Genomic DNA, 14,161 nt, shown 5'->3' with positions numbered 1-14,161 from the left:
ACTCTTACCAGCTTAGCTATAGTTAGCACGAACAATAATAATATATCGAATGAGGTTTCAAACATATTAGAAGATGACTAATATTACTCTCACATTAGCAAAATTTGAAAAAGTCAAATGATATATATAATCTTACATTGTAAATCTTACAGTTTAAGATGACATGAAACATGTCATCGACGTATATGTCCAAAGATTACTATGTCAGCAAAGTGAAAGTGTATTTTCATATAGTGCAATAAACAAACCCTTTTTTCCCTCTTCATTTAACAGTAATGTCTTTTTTTTGTAGTATCGGGCTTGATTTGACATTTAGTCGGCCCATTAAATATTAGTATCCATGTTGGGCTTGGGTTTTCCATTTAAGCGGCCCATACGATGCACCTCGCCGTCGCCGACCGCATCGCCACCCCGCGACCTTTAATGCGACGGGGGGTTAATGTTCTCAACGATATCGACCTCTTTCCCCTTCGCTTTCCCAGATTATTCTCTGTCTGCATGTAGAGAGACGAATGGAGCAAGAAGTAGACGAAGGAAGAGAGGCATCCGTCGTTACGGACGGGGTGCTCTACGAGATCCGCCGCCACGCGACGGGGGATTTCCCGTCGGATTCATCTCTCCCACCGGTCCCTTCCCTTTTCATCTCGTTTTCTTTTGATCTTGCCCTGCTACACCATCTCTTATCGTCTGCTGATTTCCTCATCCCTCTTTACGCGTTTTGCTTGTTTCGATCCAGGTCGGTGACAGTTCCAGCGGCGGATTGCTGTCGTATCTCTCTCTTCGAGGTATGATTTGTCTACATCCTGTGATCACCTTCGCTCTTTTGCAATTCTCCATGACTCGAATTAGGGTTCTTTAGGTTGGTGTTTGATGATGATGGAACGTATGCCTTTGGGTTTAAAGTGGGATAGGTTGCGAAGATATGGTCTCCTTGTTACTTGGGGTTGGGCAAGATGATATAGGCTGATGATGTCGTATCTCAGCCAAGATCATTTGATAGAACGTATGTCTTATTGTTGTCGCATCTCTCTCTTCGAGGTATGATTTGTCGAAATCTTGTGATCACCATCGCTCTTCTGCGATTCTCCATGACTCGAATTAGGGTTCGTTAGTTTGGTGTTTGATGATGATGATAGAACGTATACCTTTGGGTTTTAAGTGGGATAGGTTGCGAAGATCTGGTCTCCGTGTTTCTTGGGGTTGGGCACGATGATCTTGGCTGATGATGTTGTTTGACTATTATTTGATGAAGGTGTGAACCAACTTAAAGAGAGGTGGTACGGGTACAGAAGACCGAGGACAAACAAGAAGAGGGTATCGCTCTTTGTCTCCCCTGGTGGAGAGCATGTGGCTGTTGCTGCTGAAAATCGAATTACCATTTTGCACAAGGATGATGACTATATGGAGCCTTGTGGTGTATTTACATGTAAGTTAACAAAAGTTATTTGATGGGAGTCAAGTTGGTTTGATACTTTTGCATCATATTTTTTTGAATATTGTTTTGACACACTCCTTTTTCTTTTAACTTGATATTCTTAGGTTACCTTCATGAATACATGGTTGATGGTGTTGTATTCTTTGTCATGGTTTATAAAGGAATTGTTCTGTTTGTGTTCCTTGAATTGCATATTTTGATATATTCTTGTTTCGGATTGAAATTCTAAGTTTGTATTATACAGTCATAGCTCTTGATGTCTAAAGTTGTTCTATTTTTTGTGTTTTCTAATTATCTATAGTTTATTTTTAACAATTTAATATTTTCATCAAACATGTTTTCTAATTGATTCACCCAATAGTCTGATCAGCAATCCAGTGACCTAAGGCTTGGCTGAGTTACCATCCAGTTTGGTTTTAATGATTGTGATGAAATCCATGGATGATCTTACTCATTATAACTTTTCTGACTATGAGTTATACTGAAGTAGCATTATTGCCTTGCAATACTATACTCGAAATAGAGTGATAAACCCATTGCAGGATCAAGCACGAGCAATTATGGAAGTCTGAAAACCAGGGTCTCTCGTTTTGGGTGAACTTTGGTCATCCTCTGATGGGGTTCTAATGATTGTGATGAAATCCATAGATGATCTTGCTCGTAACTTTTCTAACTATGAGTTATATAGAAGTAGCATTATTTTTATCTTCTTTATCCTTTCTCTATGCATATTGGATACATAGCTTCAAGTTTTATACTTGTATCTCTCTTGGAGCAGGCAATTTGCTTGTTATTTCATATACAAAATTTCATGCTGCAGTCTATGTTGTAAATATGATAGTGTATCCACCATTTTGCAAATCGAGTGTAGCTTAGTGATGATATATGTAAAAAAAAAATAGATAGCTTCTTTCATATACTCCTTTTTTCACATTGTGTTATCAGGCAATGATATGCAAGCAGTCTTCAACAGTGGAGCTTGGGTAGAGCCTTTGGGAGTTCTTGTCATAATCGATGACATGAGTACACTCTATTTCATCAGAGCAAATGGGATGGAAATAACAAGGAGAACGAGGGTTCAGCTGAAGTTATCTTCTCCTATCATTGACCTTTTTGTACAGGAAGACCTAAACTCAAAGAACACTTCCTTGTAAGTTGCATATTTGAGTACTTTGTCTAGTACCTGACTATGTCTATTGTAGAGTGAATGTCAAATATCTTACATTCATAGGGTTAAATGAAGTGAGGTTTCTGGCAGGTGTGGCATCTCCATTATTACAGCGGATGGTTTGATGCATTACATTCAGATAACGGAAGAGCCCAATATATGTGTACATCAGTTACCTACTTTGAGGGGTCGCTTACATTGTGGACAGTTGCCACATATTACGTGCATGGATTTTCATCCTGATCTTTCTTTGGCAGCTGTAGTCTGTGACTCCTGTGTCTCAGTGGACTCTAAGGACCGTTCTGGTATGGTTGCACATATTAATCTCAATATGAACTCCATTTAATAGTTCTTTAAAATGTAGCACGTTTTACAAAACCATCAGTTACGATGGAGTAGAACACTAATGTGATTTGTGCTGCTGTATTTACTCGTTTGTCTAAATGTATGGATGAGGACAGCTAATCTCTTATTTAATGAATTCAATTTGTTTTAGGAGAATATTCCCTGTTTGTGTCTCGAGTTAAAGCAAATTCAGAAATAGAGCTACTTGTTTCTGGTGATAAACTGGAGGGATCATTTGCTTCTCCCAAAGGATGTTTAAATCACTGCAGTCATCCAAAAGTGGCAATATCACCCCAGGGAAAATATGTGGCTACTCTGGATTTTATGGGTTGTGTAGATGTTTTCAAACTTGATCTTGAACTACATTCTCTTTCTCTTCTTTCTTTTCCTGCAAAGCAAAAATCAGAGAAAGCAGATAGTTTAGCATTTGAAAAAAAGAAATGCTTCTTTGATGTTGTTGATGTCAGTTGGTGGGCTGATAATATTCTCATTCTTTCCAATATGAATGCCTCTATCACCATGTATGATACCCTTAATTGTGTAAAAGTTTCAGAAAATGATCCCATATTTTGCATGCCACTCATCGAAAGAGTCAAGCATCATCAAGGATTTGTTTTCATCTTGGAGAATGCATCATCTGGTAGTATGTCAGTAAATTCCCAGCAGATTGAGGATGTCACTAGTGGAAATTACATTGAACGAGATGCTGCCAGATCAAGCTGGACTCTGATGTCATTTTCTGAGAGATCTGTTTCAGAAATGTATACTATTTTGTTAAAAAGTCAAAAATACCAGGATGCATTGGAGTTTGCTTCTCATCACAAATTGGATACTGATGAAGTTTTCAAAGCACAGTGGTTGGATTCTTTCCAAGCCATCCCTGAAATTAATCTATACCTGTCAAAAATTAAGGATATGGTGTTTGTATTGTCAGAATGTGTAAATAGAGTTGGAACGACTGAGGATGTTGTGCAGGCTTTACTTTCTTATGGGCTTCGTATCAGTGACCGGTATGAATTTTCAGATTCTGATGTCAGCGACTGCAGCTCATTCTGGAACATCCGGATGTTTAGACTTCAACTGTTGCAGTTCAGGGACAGATTAGAGACATTTATGGGGATAAATATGGGAAGGTAATTGACTTCTTTGATTTCTGATGGCAAGCATATTCGTTTTCTGGATTTGTTGCAATATAAATTTTATTTGTATATTTTACTGATCTCAATCTCTATCTGTGATGCAACCAGATTTAGTTGCAGTTAAGAATTTTTTTAATAATTCTAGGTTCTGTCGAGGGAGTCAGGTAGGAATCTTTTGGAAGCACAGTTGGTTGGTGATTTAAGAAGCTTGGATCCACAACATAGAAGTCCTAGGAAAGAACAGTTGATTGGTGGTTTAGTTAGTCAAGTTCAGATCCTTAGTGGCTAAATGTATCGTGTTGCCATCAGTAGCTCTTATTACTAAGGAGACCTACAAAGGGTCCAGAATTAGGAGAACATCACTGAGAACGACAGTAATGATTTTTCCTCATTATAATCTGGAAAGAAAATCAATTTTCATGCAGTGCCATAATTGGTATATACGGTTTATCATGCTAAGCTACAGTTACTGGAATGTGCAGGTTCCATAATGCATGCAACATATATGTGAGCCCTATTACCTCCATGCTAAGTGTCTTTTTCACTGAGAAGCAAAATGATATTAGCTAATGCAAACATATCAAATACGTTTGCTAGTCCAAAATTTACTCTAGTAAATGTCCCTATATCTTAAATTTAGAAATTCTGCATGTCTTTTCATTAGCATTAGGCTCTCTCACACATCTGTTCTGTGCTGTCACTGTTTATGTCCCAATAGCAAGAAGGTTGAGAAAAAAACTGCCCCACTAGCATGAATCAGAATTTTGTTTATGTTTCTGTTTATGGTACCTTAAGATTGAGTTTAAGTTCATTAGAAAAAGACAGCTGCAGTTCAAAGAAAACTCTCAGATCCATTTGATTTTGCTATTCATCTACTTGGATTTTCTTTAATCATACTGGTTTTAATTTTTTCGTGCATTTACCTATTGATTTCATTTTCTTTAGGTTTTTGGCACAGGAATATTGCAAGTTTCGATCTATGCCTCTCACTGAAGCTGCTGTAGCTCTTGCTGAAAGAAGCAAAATTGGGGCCCTTAATTTGCTCTTTAAGCGCCATCCATATTCAGTTTCTCCAAGGATTTTGGACATCTTGTCTTCTATTCCTGAAACAGTTCCTGTTGAATCATATTGTCAGCTCCTACCAGGGATGTCTCCTCCTAGAACAATTGCTTTAAGAGATGCAGACTGGCTAGAGTGTGAAAAGATGCTGTCCTTTTTGGACACATTGCCAAGTAAATCAGAAAAGAGCAACCAAATTTTTACAGAAAATTTACTGAAAATTTGTACAGGCTATGTTTGGCCATCAGCTTCTGAACTTTCTTCTTGGTACAAGAACAGAGCTAAAGATATTGATAATTTGAGTGGACAGTTGGATAATTGCTTTTCTTTGGTTGAAATTGGATGTCGCAATGGTATTTTGGAGTTGCAACAATTTCTGGAAGATATCTCATACTTACGTCAAATAATTTATTCTGACGGTTTTGATGAAGTATTTACTATGAGTCTTGTCACTTGGGAGCAACTATCAGACTACGATAAGTTTAAAATGATGCTCAAGGGAGCCAAAGAAGACATAATAGTTAAAAAGCTGCGGGAAAAAGCCATTCCCTTTATGCGGAACCGATGTAAGTTGGAGGCTTTTGATTTTGCTGATGAGACAAAGGCTGGTGATAAAGAGTCATTTCTAATTAGATGGTTGAAGGAGATTGCTGCAGAGAACCGTTTAGACCTATGTTTGGCAGTCATTGACAAGGGTTGTGGGGACTCACCGATTGATGGACTATTTAAGGATGAAGTAGAAATAATAGAAACAGCACTGCATTGCATTTATTCATGCACCCTTACAGATCAGTGGAATGTGATGGCATCCATTTTGTCAGAGCTTCCACGAAATATTTTAAGAGATAATTTGTTTGCCACCGACGAAGATTTTAGTCCAAGGCATGCTAATCAGTATTTTGAAACTTCAAAAGTTTCTTATGTGAAGTATGGCCTGGGAGGTTCCACTTCAGATGATTCTAGAGGATCTGATGGCAAGTCGGACATTGATGCAACTGCTGCTAAGGTGGAGAAGAGGATAAAAATTGCAGAGGGCCACGTAGAAGTTGGAAGATTGATGGCATATTATCAGGTTGGATCTTTTTAGTTGCATATCGTCAAGTTAGTAGATCGAAGCTGTTAGTGGTACACTAGGAAGATCTGAAATTTATCTAATAAGGAATCGTAACAGCATATTCTTTGATGCTGTTTGCATGATGAATTATATCTTTCTTTATTTTTTTTAGGCCTACTAATAATAAATGTTTATACGAGCTACTGCCTTATCATGGAAGCTTACAAGTGCGATTCAAATATTAATTATATCTACTTGACTAATGAATAATTAATATTCATGCTTGCTTGCCTCTTGCTTTTGCAGGTTCCAAAGCCAATATCTTTCTTTCTAAGTGCTCAATCTGATGAGAAGAATGTGAAACAACTTCTTCGTCTGATTCTGTCGAAGTTCAGCCGTCGACAGCCTACCAGATCAGATAATGATTGGGCAAGCATGTGGCGTGATTTGCTATCCTTCCAGGAAAAAGCATTTCCTTTTCTTGATTTAGAGTATCTTCTAATAGAATTTATTAGAGGGCTCCTAAAAGCTGGAAAATTCTCCCTTGCAAGAAACTACCTTAAAGGGACAGCCTCAGTTTCTTTGGCTCCTGGAAAGGCTGAAAATCTAGTCATTCAAGCAGCAAGAGAATATTTCTTTTCAGCTTCTAGTCTGTCTTGCAGTGAAGTGAGTATCATGCACCAAAATTCTGTGTTGTGCATATGCTATTATTTACTTAGTAACATGGATTTTTTACTTTATGGGGTGCTGATTTTAGATCTATACTTCTATTATTATGGTAAGCATCTGGTAATATCATATGATACTTATGTGCCATGGTTACCTAAAGCTTGTTCTAGCCGATCTTGCTTCTGTTATGTATAAAAATGTAGAGTGAATGTTCAATTGAAAAAAAGGTTAAGGTGTTTAGATTACAGAGAAACGTCGTTTGGTAATATTGATAAGGGTCACTGTTTCATCATTTGGATCAGCTTAAGCAGCTTGGAGTACACACTTTACTGTGCCATGCAAGAACTTATGGTCACAGTGTACCCTAAATAAGTTTTTTTTTTATGTTGTGGATAGTATTTTATTCTTGCTTCATTGATGCAAATACATCTGCATCTGGTTGATCTGAAAAATTTTCTAATTGACAGGTCTAAAAGTTGATATCTGTTTGCTTGTGCACAACTGTAAACACCCATGCAGCCAACCATTTTTGTATGAAAAGACCTCTTATCTTTCTGCTTAGACTTTAGACCTATCCGATGAAGATGATAACTAAGGTTTTCTTATTGTAAAAAATGGTGCATATGTTTGCATGGTTTATTTATTTGTGATAAATTGTTCTTATGTTAGTTGCAAACCATGTCGTGGATTACTAAGCTGAAATTATACTACACATCTGTAACTTGTTCAAGGTTGAACATCAGTTATGTTGCTTTATATAAATATCCTACCTTTTTGTAATCCATATTAGGACACTTTTTACCCTCTTGCAGATCTGGAAGGCTAAAGAATGTTTAAGCCTCTTGCCAAGTAGCGAAGCTGTTAAAGCAGAAGCTGATATGATTGACGCTCTCACTATTAGACTTCCAAACCTAGGGGTGACTCTTCTACCCATGCAGTTTAGACAGATAAGAAACCCAATGGAAATCATAAATATGGTGATCACATGTCAAACTGGTGCTTATCTAAATGTAGAAGAGCTCATTGAGATTGCCAAACTTCTTGGTTTGAGCTCCCCAGATGATATAGCAGCTGTAGAAGAAGCTGTGGCCAGAGAAGCTGCAGTTGCTGGTGATCTGCAATTGGCTTTTGATCTTTGTCTAGTTCTTGCAAAAAAAGGCCATGGATCCATTTGGGACTTGTGTGCTGCAATTGCACGGGGTCCCCATCTTGATAATATGGACTTGAGTTCTAGGAAACAGCTGTTGGGTTTTGCTTTAAGCCACTGTGATGATGAATCCATTGGGGAACTACTGAATGCATGGAAGGAGGTAGATACACATGTTCAATCTGAGAATTTAATAACTTTGACAGGCACTAATCCACCAAGGTTCGTTAGCAAAGGATCTTCAGTGTCACCACTTTCTGTATATTGCACTCCTGACATATTTGACCTACCAAATGGCTCTAAGCCTATGCAACATGTCTTGTGTCCAGATGGTGGAAATGATGATAATCAAGTTCAGTATAATCAAATCAAAGATGTACTTTCGAGAGTCGGCGTCAATCTATTGACCGATGATGGCATTTGTTGGGACACTATTTTAAGAGAAAATAAGAGAGTCCTCTCATTTGCTGCTTCAGAACTTCCTTGGCTTCTTGATTTGTCAGAAAGAGAAGAATATGGTAAACTATCTACTCTTGGGGCAAGACATCAAGTTTCTACAAGAATGCAAGCATTGCTAAGTATTCTCTGCTGGATGGCTGGGAATAATATTGCTCCAGCTGATGATATGATCAAGTCTCTTGCCAATTATATTATGGAACCTCCTATCACCGAAGAGGATGATGTCCTTGGATGCTCATTTTTGCTGAATCTTGTGGATGCTTTTCATGGAGTAGAAATTATTGAGGAGCAGCTAAAAAGAAGAGACAAATATCAAGAAATATACAGCATCATGAACATTGGAATGGCATATTGTTCGCTGTACAATGCTCAGGAAAAATGCTCAAGTGCTGAACAAAGAAGGGAGCTGTTGCTGCAAATGTTTCATGATAAGCAGGCATCCTTCTGCTCAGGTATATTCCTATAACTAGTTCATAATCATTTTATGTATGCCTATTCTAGTATTACATCATGCATTTAGTTCGAAGGATATGTCTCGTGACTTGCATGATGATTCTAATTTGAGGTCATTAGAATTCCATTAAGGTTGGGAGATTGTGGCAGTAAAAATGACAAAATACTAGTTTGTTATGCATAAAATTCGTATGACACGGACTTTTGAGTCTTAAGTTACAAAATCATGTTTTGATTTTCATACACGTTTAAATTAGTTAAAGAAGATCTAAAGGATGAGATCAACACAGTCAGCAATGACATTTCTTCTTGTTGGTGATGCTCACTTCTTTTCACGTCTTTTTCAGATGCAATGGTACAGATAGACAAGGTGACATCAACATTTTGGAGAGAGTGGAAGATAAAACTGGAAGAGCAGAAAAGACTTGCAGATCATGTAAGAGATTTAGAGCGAATAATGCCCGGAATAGAAGCTGCTCGCTTTTTATCTAGGGATATGGAGTACATAAAAGGTGTTATTTTCTCCTTCATTGATTCCGTAAGGCTGGAGAAGAAACACATTCTTAAGGAAGCAGTGAAGTTGGCAGACACTTATGGTTTGGACCGCATTGAGGTATTTCGCTTCCTCCTCCCCTGCATTTTTTCTTATTACATGTGCTAAGCAGTAGCAACTTTTTCTCTTTTTTTTTCCAGGTAATATTGCGTTTCTTTGGTTGTGCCCTTATTTCTGAACATTGGGGAAACAACGATATTCTGGCAGAGATTTCAGAATTTAGGAATGACATTGTCAAATGTGCCAATGGAGTTATTGATATGATTCACTCAGTCGTCTACCCAGAGATTGATGGGCGCAACAAGGAAAGACTTTCCTACATGTATAGCATACTCTCAGCTTGCTACTTACGCCTAAAAAAGGTTGAAGACCCAATGCTAATGACATACCAAGAACAAGGACATATGCATATACTCGAGCCATTCCAATTTTACAAAGTTCTTGAACAGGAATGCCAAAGGGTCTCCTTCATTGAGAATTTGAACTTCAAAAATATTGCTGGTTTGGATGATTTGAACTTTGAGCATTTTAATGAAGAAATCTGTAATAACATCCATGAACCTACCGTGGAAGTTCTAGCAGAATTGGTGCAGGCTCTTGTTGGTATTTATGATAATTCACAAGCCAAGGGTCTCATATCAATGGAAGGTGTCTACAAGCACCATGTCCTAGGTATTTTGGCATCTTTAGAAGGTCGGAATGAAGCGAGGTCAGATAGTATAAAAGCTCATGAGTTGCAAGCTCTTTTAATGGGAATTGAGCTGAATTATGATAAATGCAAGAAGTATGTTAGAGCTCTTTCAGAAGCAGATATATCATATATTGTTGGGAGATTCTGCACTCTCTGTTTTCCTAGTAATTTTTCACGGAGCCTACCAGAGGAACTTGCATGGAAGGATTGTCTTATTGTTCTTTTGACACTTTGGATCAAGCTGGTTGATGATATCCCAGAGAAGTCAACCAGTAAATTCTCTGAAGAAAAGCCAGTCTGCACTGGTACCAATAATCTTTTAAGATGTCTGGAAGTGTTTAAAAGGATTTTAATTGATGATGAGATTTCAGCAAATCAAGGTTGGAATGCCATTTCCAACTATGTTGTACATGGTCTTATGGATGGTTCAATATCACACGTGTCATCCTTTTTAATAGCTATGATATTTTCAGGGTGTCCATTTAAATCAATTGGTGAAGCATGTTATGAAGAACTGCTTTCAGAATTCTCCGGTCAGAATACTACATATAAATATCTTATAGAACTTTATACGAATCTGATGGATAGGGCCCTAGCAGACTTGAGCATGGAATTTGACAGACACCAGAATTTGCATTACTTGTTGTCGTCTTTGAGCAGATTGGCAGGTAATTATGTGGAAGAACTTAAAATGATCAGATCAGAAGTCTGGGTAAAGCTGAGGGCATTTTCAGATAATATGCAGTTACCAAGTCAAACTAGGTTATATGCGTTGCAGCTAATGCAGTGTATCACAGGAATAAATCTCAAAAGCCTTCCAGATGAAATTGTCTTCGAGGTGGAACCTTGGGAAGGTTGGGATGAGTCTATCTGCACAAAGGTCACTGGAACTTCTGAAGGAGCTGAAATCTCTAGTAGTATTACAAGTACTTTGGTCGCATTTAAATCGACTCAGCTGATTGCAAAAATTTTACCAAATATTGAGATCACTCCAGAAAACCTGATGACCCTTGACTCAGCTGTCTCTTGCTTCTTACATTTATCTGAAAGTGTTACGACTGTTGAAGATCTCAATGTTCTACAGGGTGTTTTGGAAGAATGGGATGAGTTCTTCTCTACAAAGATGGATAAGGAAGAGCAAAATGAATCCCCAAAAGAATCAAACAACTGGAGCAGTGATGAGTGGAATGATGGATGGGAAGAGCTAGTTACTCCAGAAGTAAAGCAACAGGGATCTGTATCTGTTAAGCGCCTTCATGCTTGTTGGATGGAAATCATCAAAAGGCTCATTGGACTTTCTGAACTTCATCGTATCATGGAGTTGCTTGATAAATCATCACTAAAATCTGATAATGTGCTTCTGAATGAAGAAGAAGCTCATTGCTTGTTTCAGCTGGTGGTTGGGATGGATTGCTTTATGGCCCTTAAATTGCTCTTGCTGCTCCCATATGAAGCTCCCCGCTCTCAGTGCTTACGTGTGCTCGAGAATAATCTAGAAACTGGAAGTATTTCAGATGCATCTAGTGCAGCTGATTATGAGCTTCTTGCTATACTATTATCAGCTGGGGTTGTACATGATATTGCCAACGATCCATCTTTCTGCAAAGTATTCTCATATGTCTGTTATTTAGTTGGTCTTCTTGCTCGGCTGCTACAGGAAGATCTGCTTAATTCTTGGGAGGGTAATGGAAGTAGACCTAAACAAAATCAGTTATTAATATTTAGCAGAATTTTGTTGCCATTTTTCATATCTGAGACTGTATGTGGAGGTCAGCCTTTGATAGCTGGGTTTATTGTATCAAGGTGGATGCACACACACATATCCCTTGGTGTGATTGATGTTGTGGAGGCTAGTCTTAGAAGGTATTTGGAACAGCAAATCCTCCAAGTACAGACTTTAGTTGGTCATGAGTTTGGTTTTGCAGAGGATTCCTCTGGAGTCTTAGTGTTTACTTATTCTTGTTTAAGACATAAGTTGGGTAACCAGCTGCAATCTGCATTATTGGCCCTTCCTAAGATTGATACTAGATAAGCATTGTGATAGAATGGTAGAGTCCATTACTGCTATTGTTCATGTACTGGGAGGTCTCCCAAACTGGTCACTGTAGTTAACAACTTTGTTTACAAGAATGCTAGAATCTAAAGATGAGAAATCTTTTTAAGGCTAATTGTTGATGCGAGCCAATGTGGCCTTGATATTAAGTTGTGTCTAAAATTCATCTCGTGGATTTAATGTTTGAACTCTAATGTTTTACATATTTAAAATTTTTAATTTGTATGAGTAAGTTGATATTAGACATCACAGTGTATCGTGTGCTTTGCATTTTAGTCGGGGATACCTTTCCTTCTTCGTTTGTTTCTTTGCTATTGTTGAGCTTAAATCCCTGCAAAGTTCAAGTTGTTGCTTCCGTGTCTGTTTTATGACATTAACTTAATGATAACTCACATTATAGAAGTTTTCCCATCAAGATATCCAACCTCTTACTTCCAAGATCGAAGGATATTGGAATCTTGAATCCAAAAGGTTTATGTTTCATCTCTTTACTGTTTATTTCATTTGGTCATGTTTTATCATCGATATTTAGTGTTCCATTTTTCAGATTTTTTAATGATTTGTTGTCAGCAAAAGGCTTCTTTAGTTGCTCTTTGAAAACTCCTATCATGTTCTTTTAATAATTTTGAAAAAAAAATAATACTTTAATAAATCAAATTTATTACGTTTTTCCAAATGAGTGTCAATGTTTTTCTTGTTTTTGGACAGGATTGTATTGTTTGTTTTAGTTCATGGCAGAAGATGCTAGCTGGCATGTTCTTATTGATCATCAAACAATAAGCAGGGTTGGTTTTTTGATTCTGTAGGTCATATTTATGAATTTCTCTTTCCAATGCTTTAGTTGGAAGTTCTGTTTTTCTGTCATTGTATATTTTGAAAGATTAGGTAGGGAATATTCTATCATAGTTTCCATCTATTTCTCATACTTCTATGTCATTTCCATTCATCTACATGGAAAATTGTTCTTACATCGGTGGACATTATGGTTTATTAAATCCAACATGTCCATATTCCTTTTTTGGGCTTCGAAAAGAAACATGTCCATAATCTGTGGATAACTCCTTTTCTGGGCTTTGAAAAGAAACATGTCCATAATCTGTGGATAACTACTTTCTAGAGTTCAAATCTACTATGGACCTGTAATCTATATCTAAATCTTACTTCAAAAGTGCTTATGCGGTGATTTTTTTTTTTGGGTCAACTTGAAGGTTATTTTTTTCAAGATAAATTTAGTCATTGAACAGTTATTGATCGATATTGGAATTGTTATTTTTTAGTATGATTAATTGAATATCAAAGAATATTCTTTCCTTTTCTTATCCTAATGTTTGAAGGTCATGCTAAATTTAAGTATAATTGCCCCCCATGAAGGATGCCATGTTAACTATCTATTTGAGTGGCAAAAAAGAAGATATTTTTTATGTGATTCAGTAGCTTTTGCATATGTTTAGAGTGCAGGAACAGCAGCCAGATGTGCATGATGCTAAGCGATGTGACTGCTTATGTAATCACCCAAGCGATGTGCAGATGCCCAACAATTTGTTTATGGCAGGCGCTGTTAGTCTAATAAATGATCTAACGAACCTGTCATATTGAAGCTGATTGATATAGGGGTATGTAAGAGATGACCTGTAGGTTCTTTTACGGCATACATAATACTTTCCATTTCTGTTATGAATTTGCAGGATCAGATTTCTATTTCTTGGATCTGTAAATGAACCAAGAAAAATGATAAAGATTCTTTTTAGTTTACTACTGTTTCTTTGTATTTGTATGTGCGGTAGTATCATTGATGTAGTCTATGTTAGACAACCATCGAGTCTTATTGATGCTCTGCACCACTGTCACGGTACTCTGCTGCCGTGCATGGCATTTTTTTTGGCATCTCAGCATGTTTCGCAAATTACTATTTATCTTTTTTTGTGAAAAGAAATTA

At 37.3% G+C, this 14,161-nt stretch overlaps 1 protein-coding gene across 2 annotated transcripts; it reads left to right on the top strand.

Moving 5' to 3' along the window:
• Positions 1 to 435: 435 nt before the first annotated feature.
• LOC135628995 (MAG2-interacting protein 2-like) lies at positions 436 to 12,340 on the top strand. 2 transcript variants are annotated; one of them, XM_065136063.1, is made up of 11 exons: positions 436 to 626; positions 737 to 785; positions 1,253 to 1,426; positions 2,381 to 2,585; positions 2,694 to 2,908; positions 3,100 to 4,081; positions 5,033 to 6,218; positions 6,507 to 6,866; positions 7,682 to 8,927; positions 9,276 to 9,541; positions 9,622 to 12,340. In XM_065136063.1, the coding sequence occupies exons 1-11, from the start codon at positions 513 to 515 to the stop codon at positions 12,202 to 12,204; spliced, it is 7,380 nt and encodes a 2,459-aa protein (XP_064992135.1). In that variant the 5' UTR covers positions 436 to 512; the 3' UTR covers positions 12,205 to 12,340. The 2 variants fall into 2 exon arrangements, with proteins under 2 accessions (XP_064992135.1, XP_064992136.1); XM_065136064.1 differs by lacking the exons at positions 436 to 626; positions 737 to 785 and adding an exon at positions 943 to 1,038.
• Positions 12,341 to 14,161: the final 1,821 nt, after the last annotated feature.

Source organism: Musa acuminata, chromosome BXJ3-1 (assembly GCF_036884655.1).
Source record: "Musa acuminata AAA Group cultivar baxijiao chromosome BXJ3-1, Cavendish_Baxijiao_AAA, whole genome shotgun sequence".
Classification (NCBI taxonomy): domain Eukaryota; kingdom Viridiplantae; phylum Streptophyta; class Magnoliopsida; order Zingiberales; family Musaceae; genus Musa; species Musa acuminata.
This window is presented reverse-complemented; position numbering and strand designations above follow the sequence as displayed.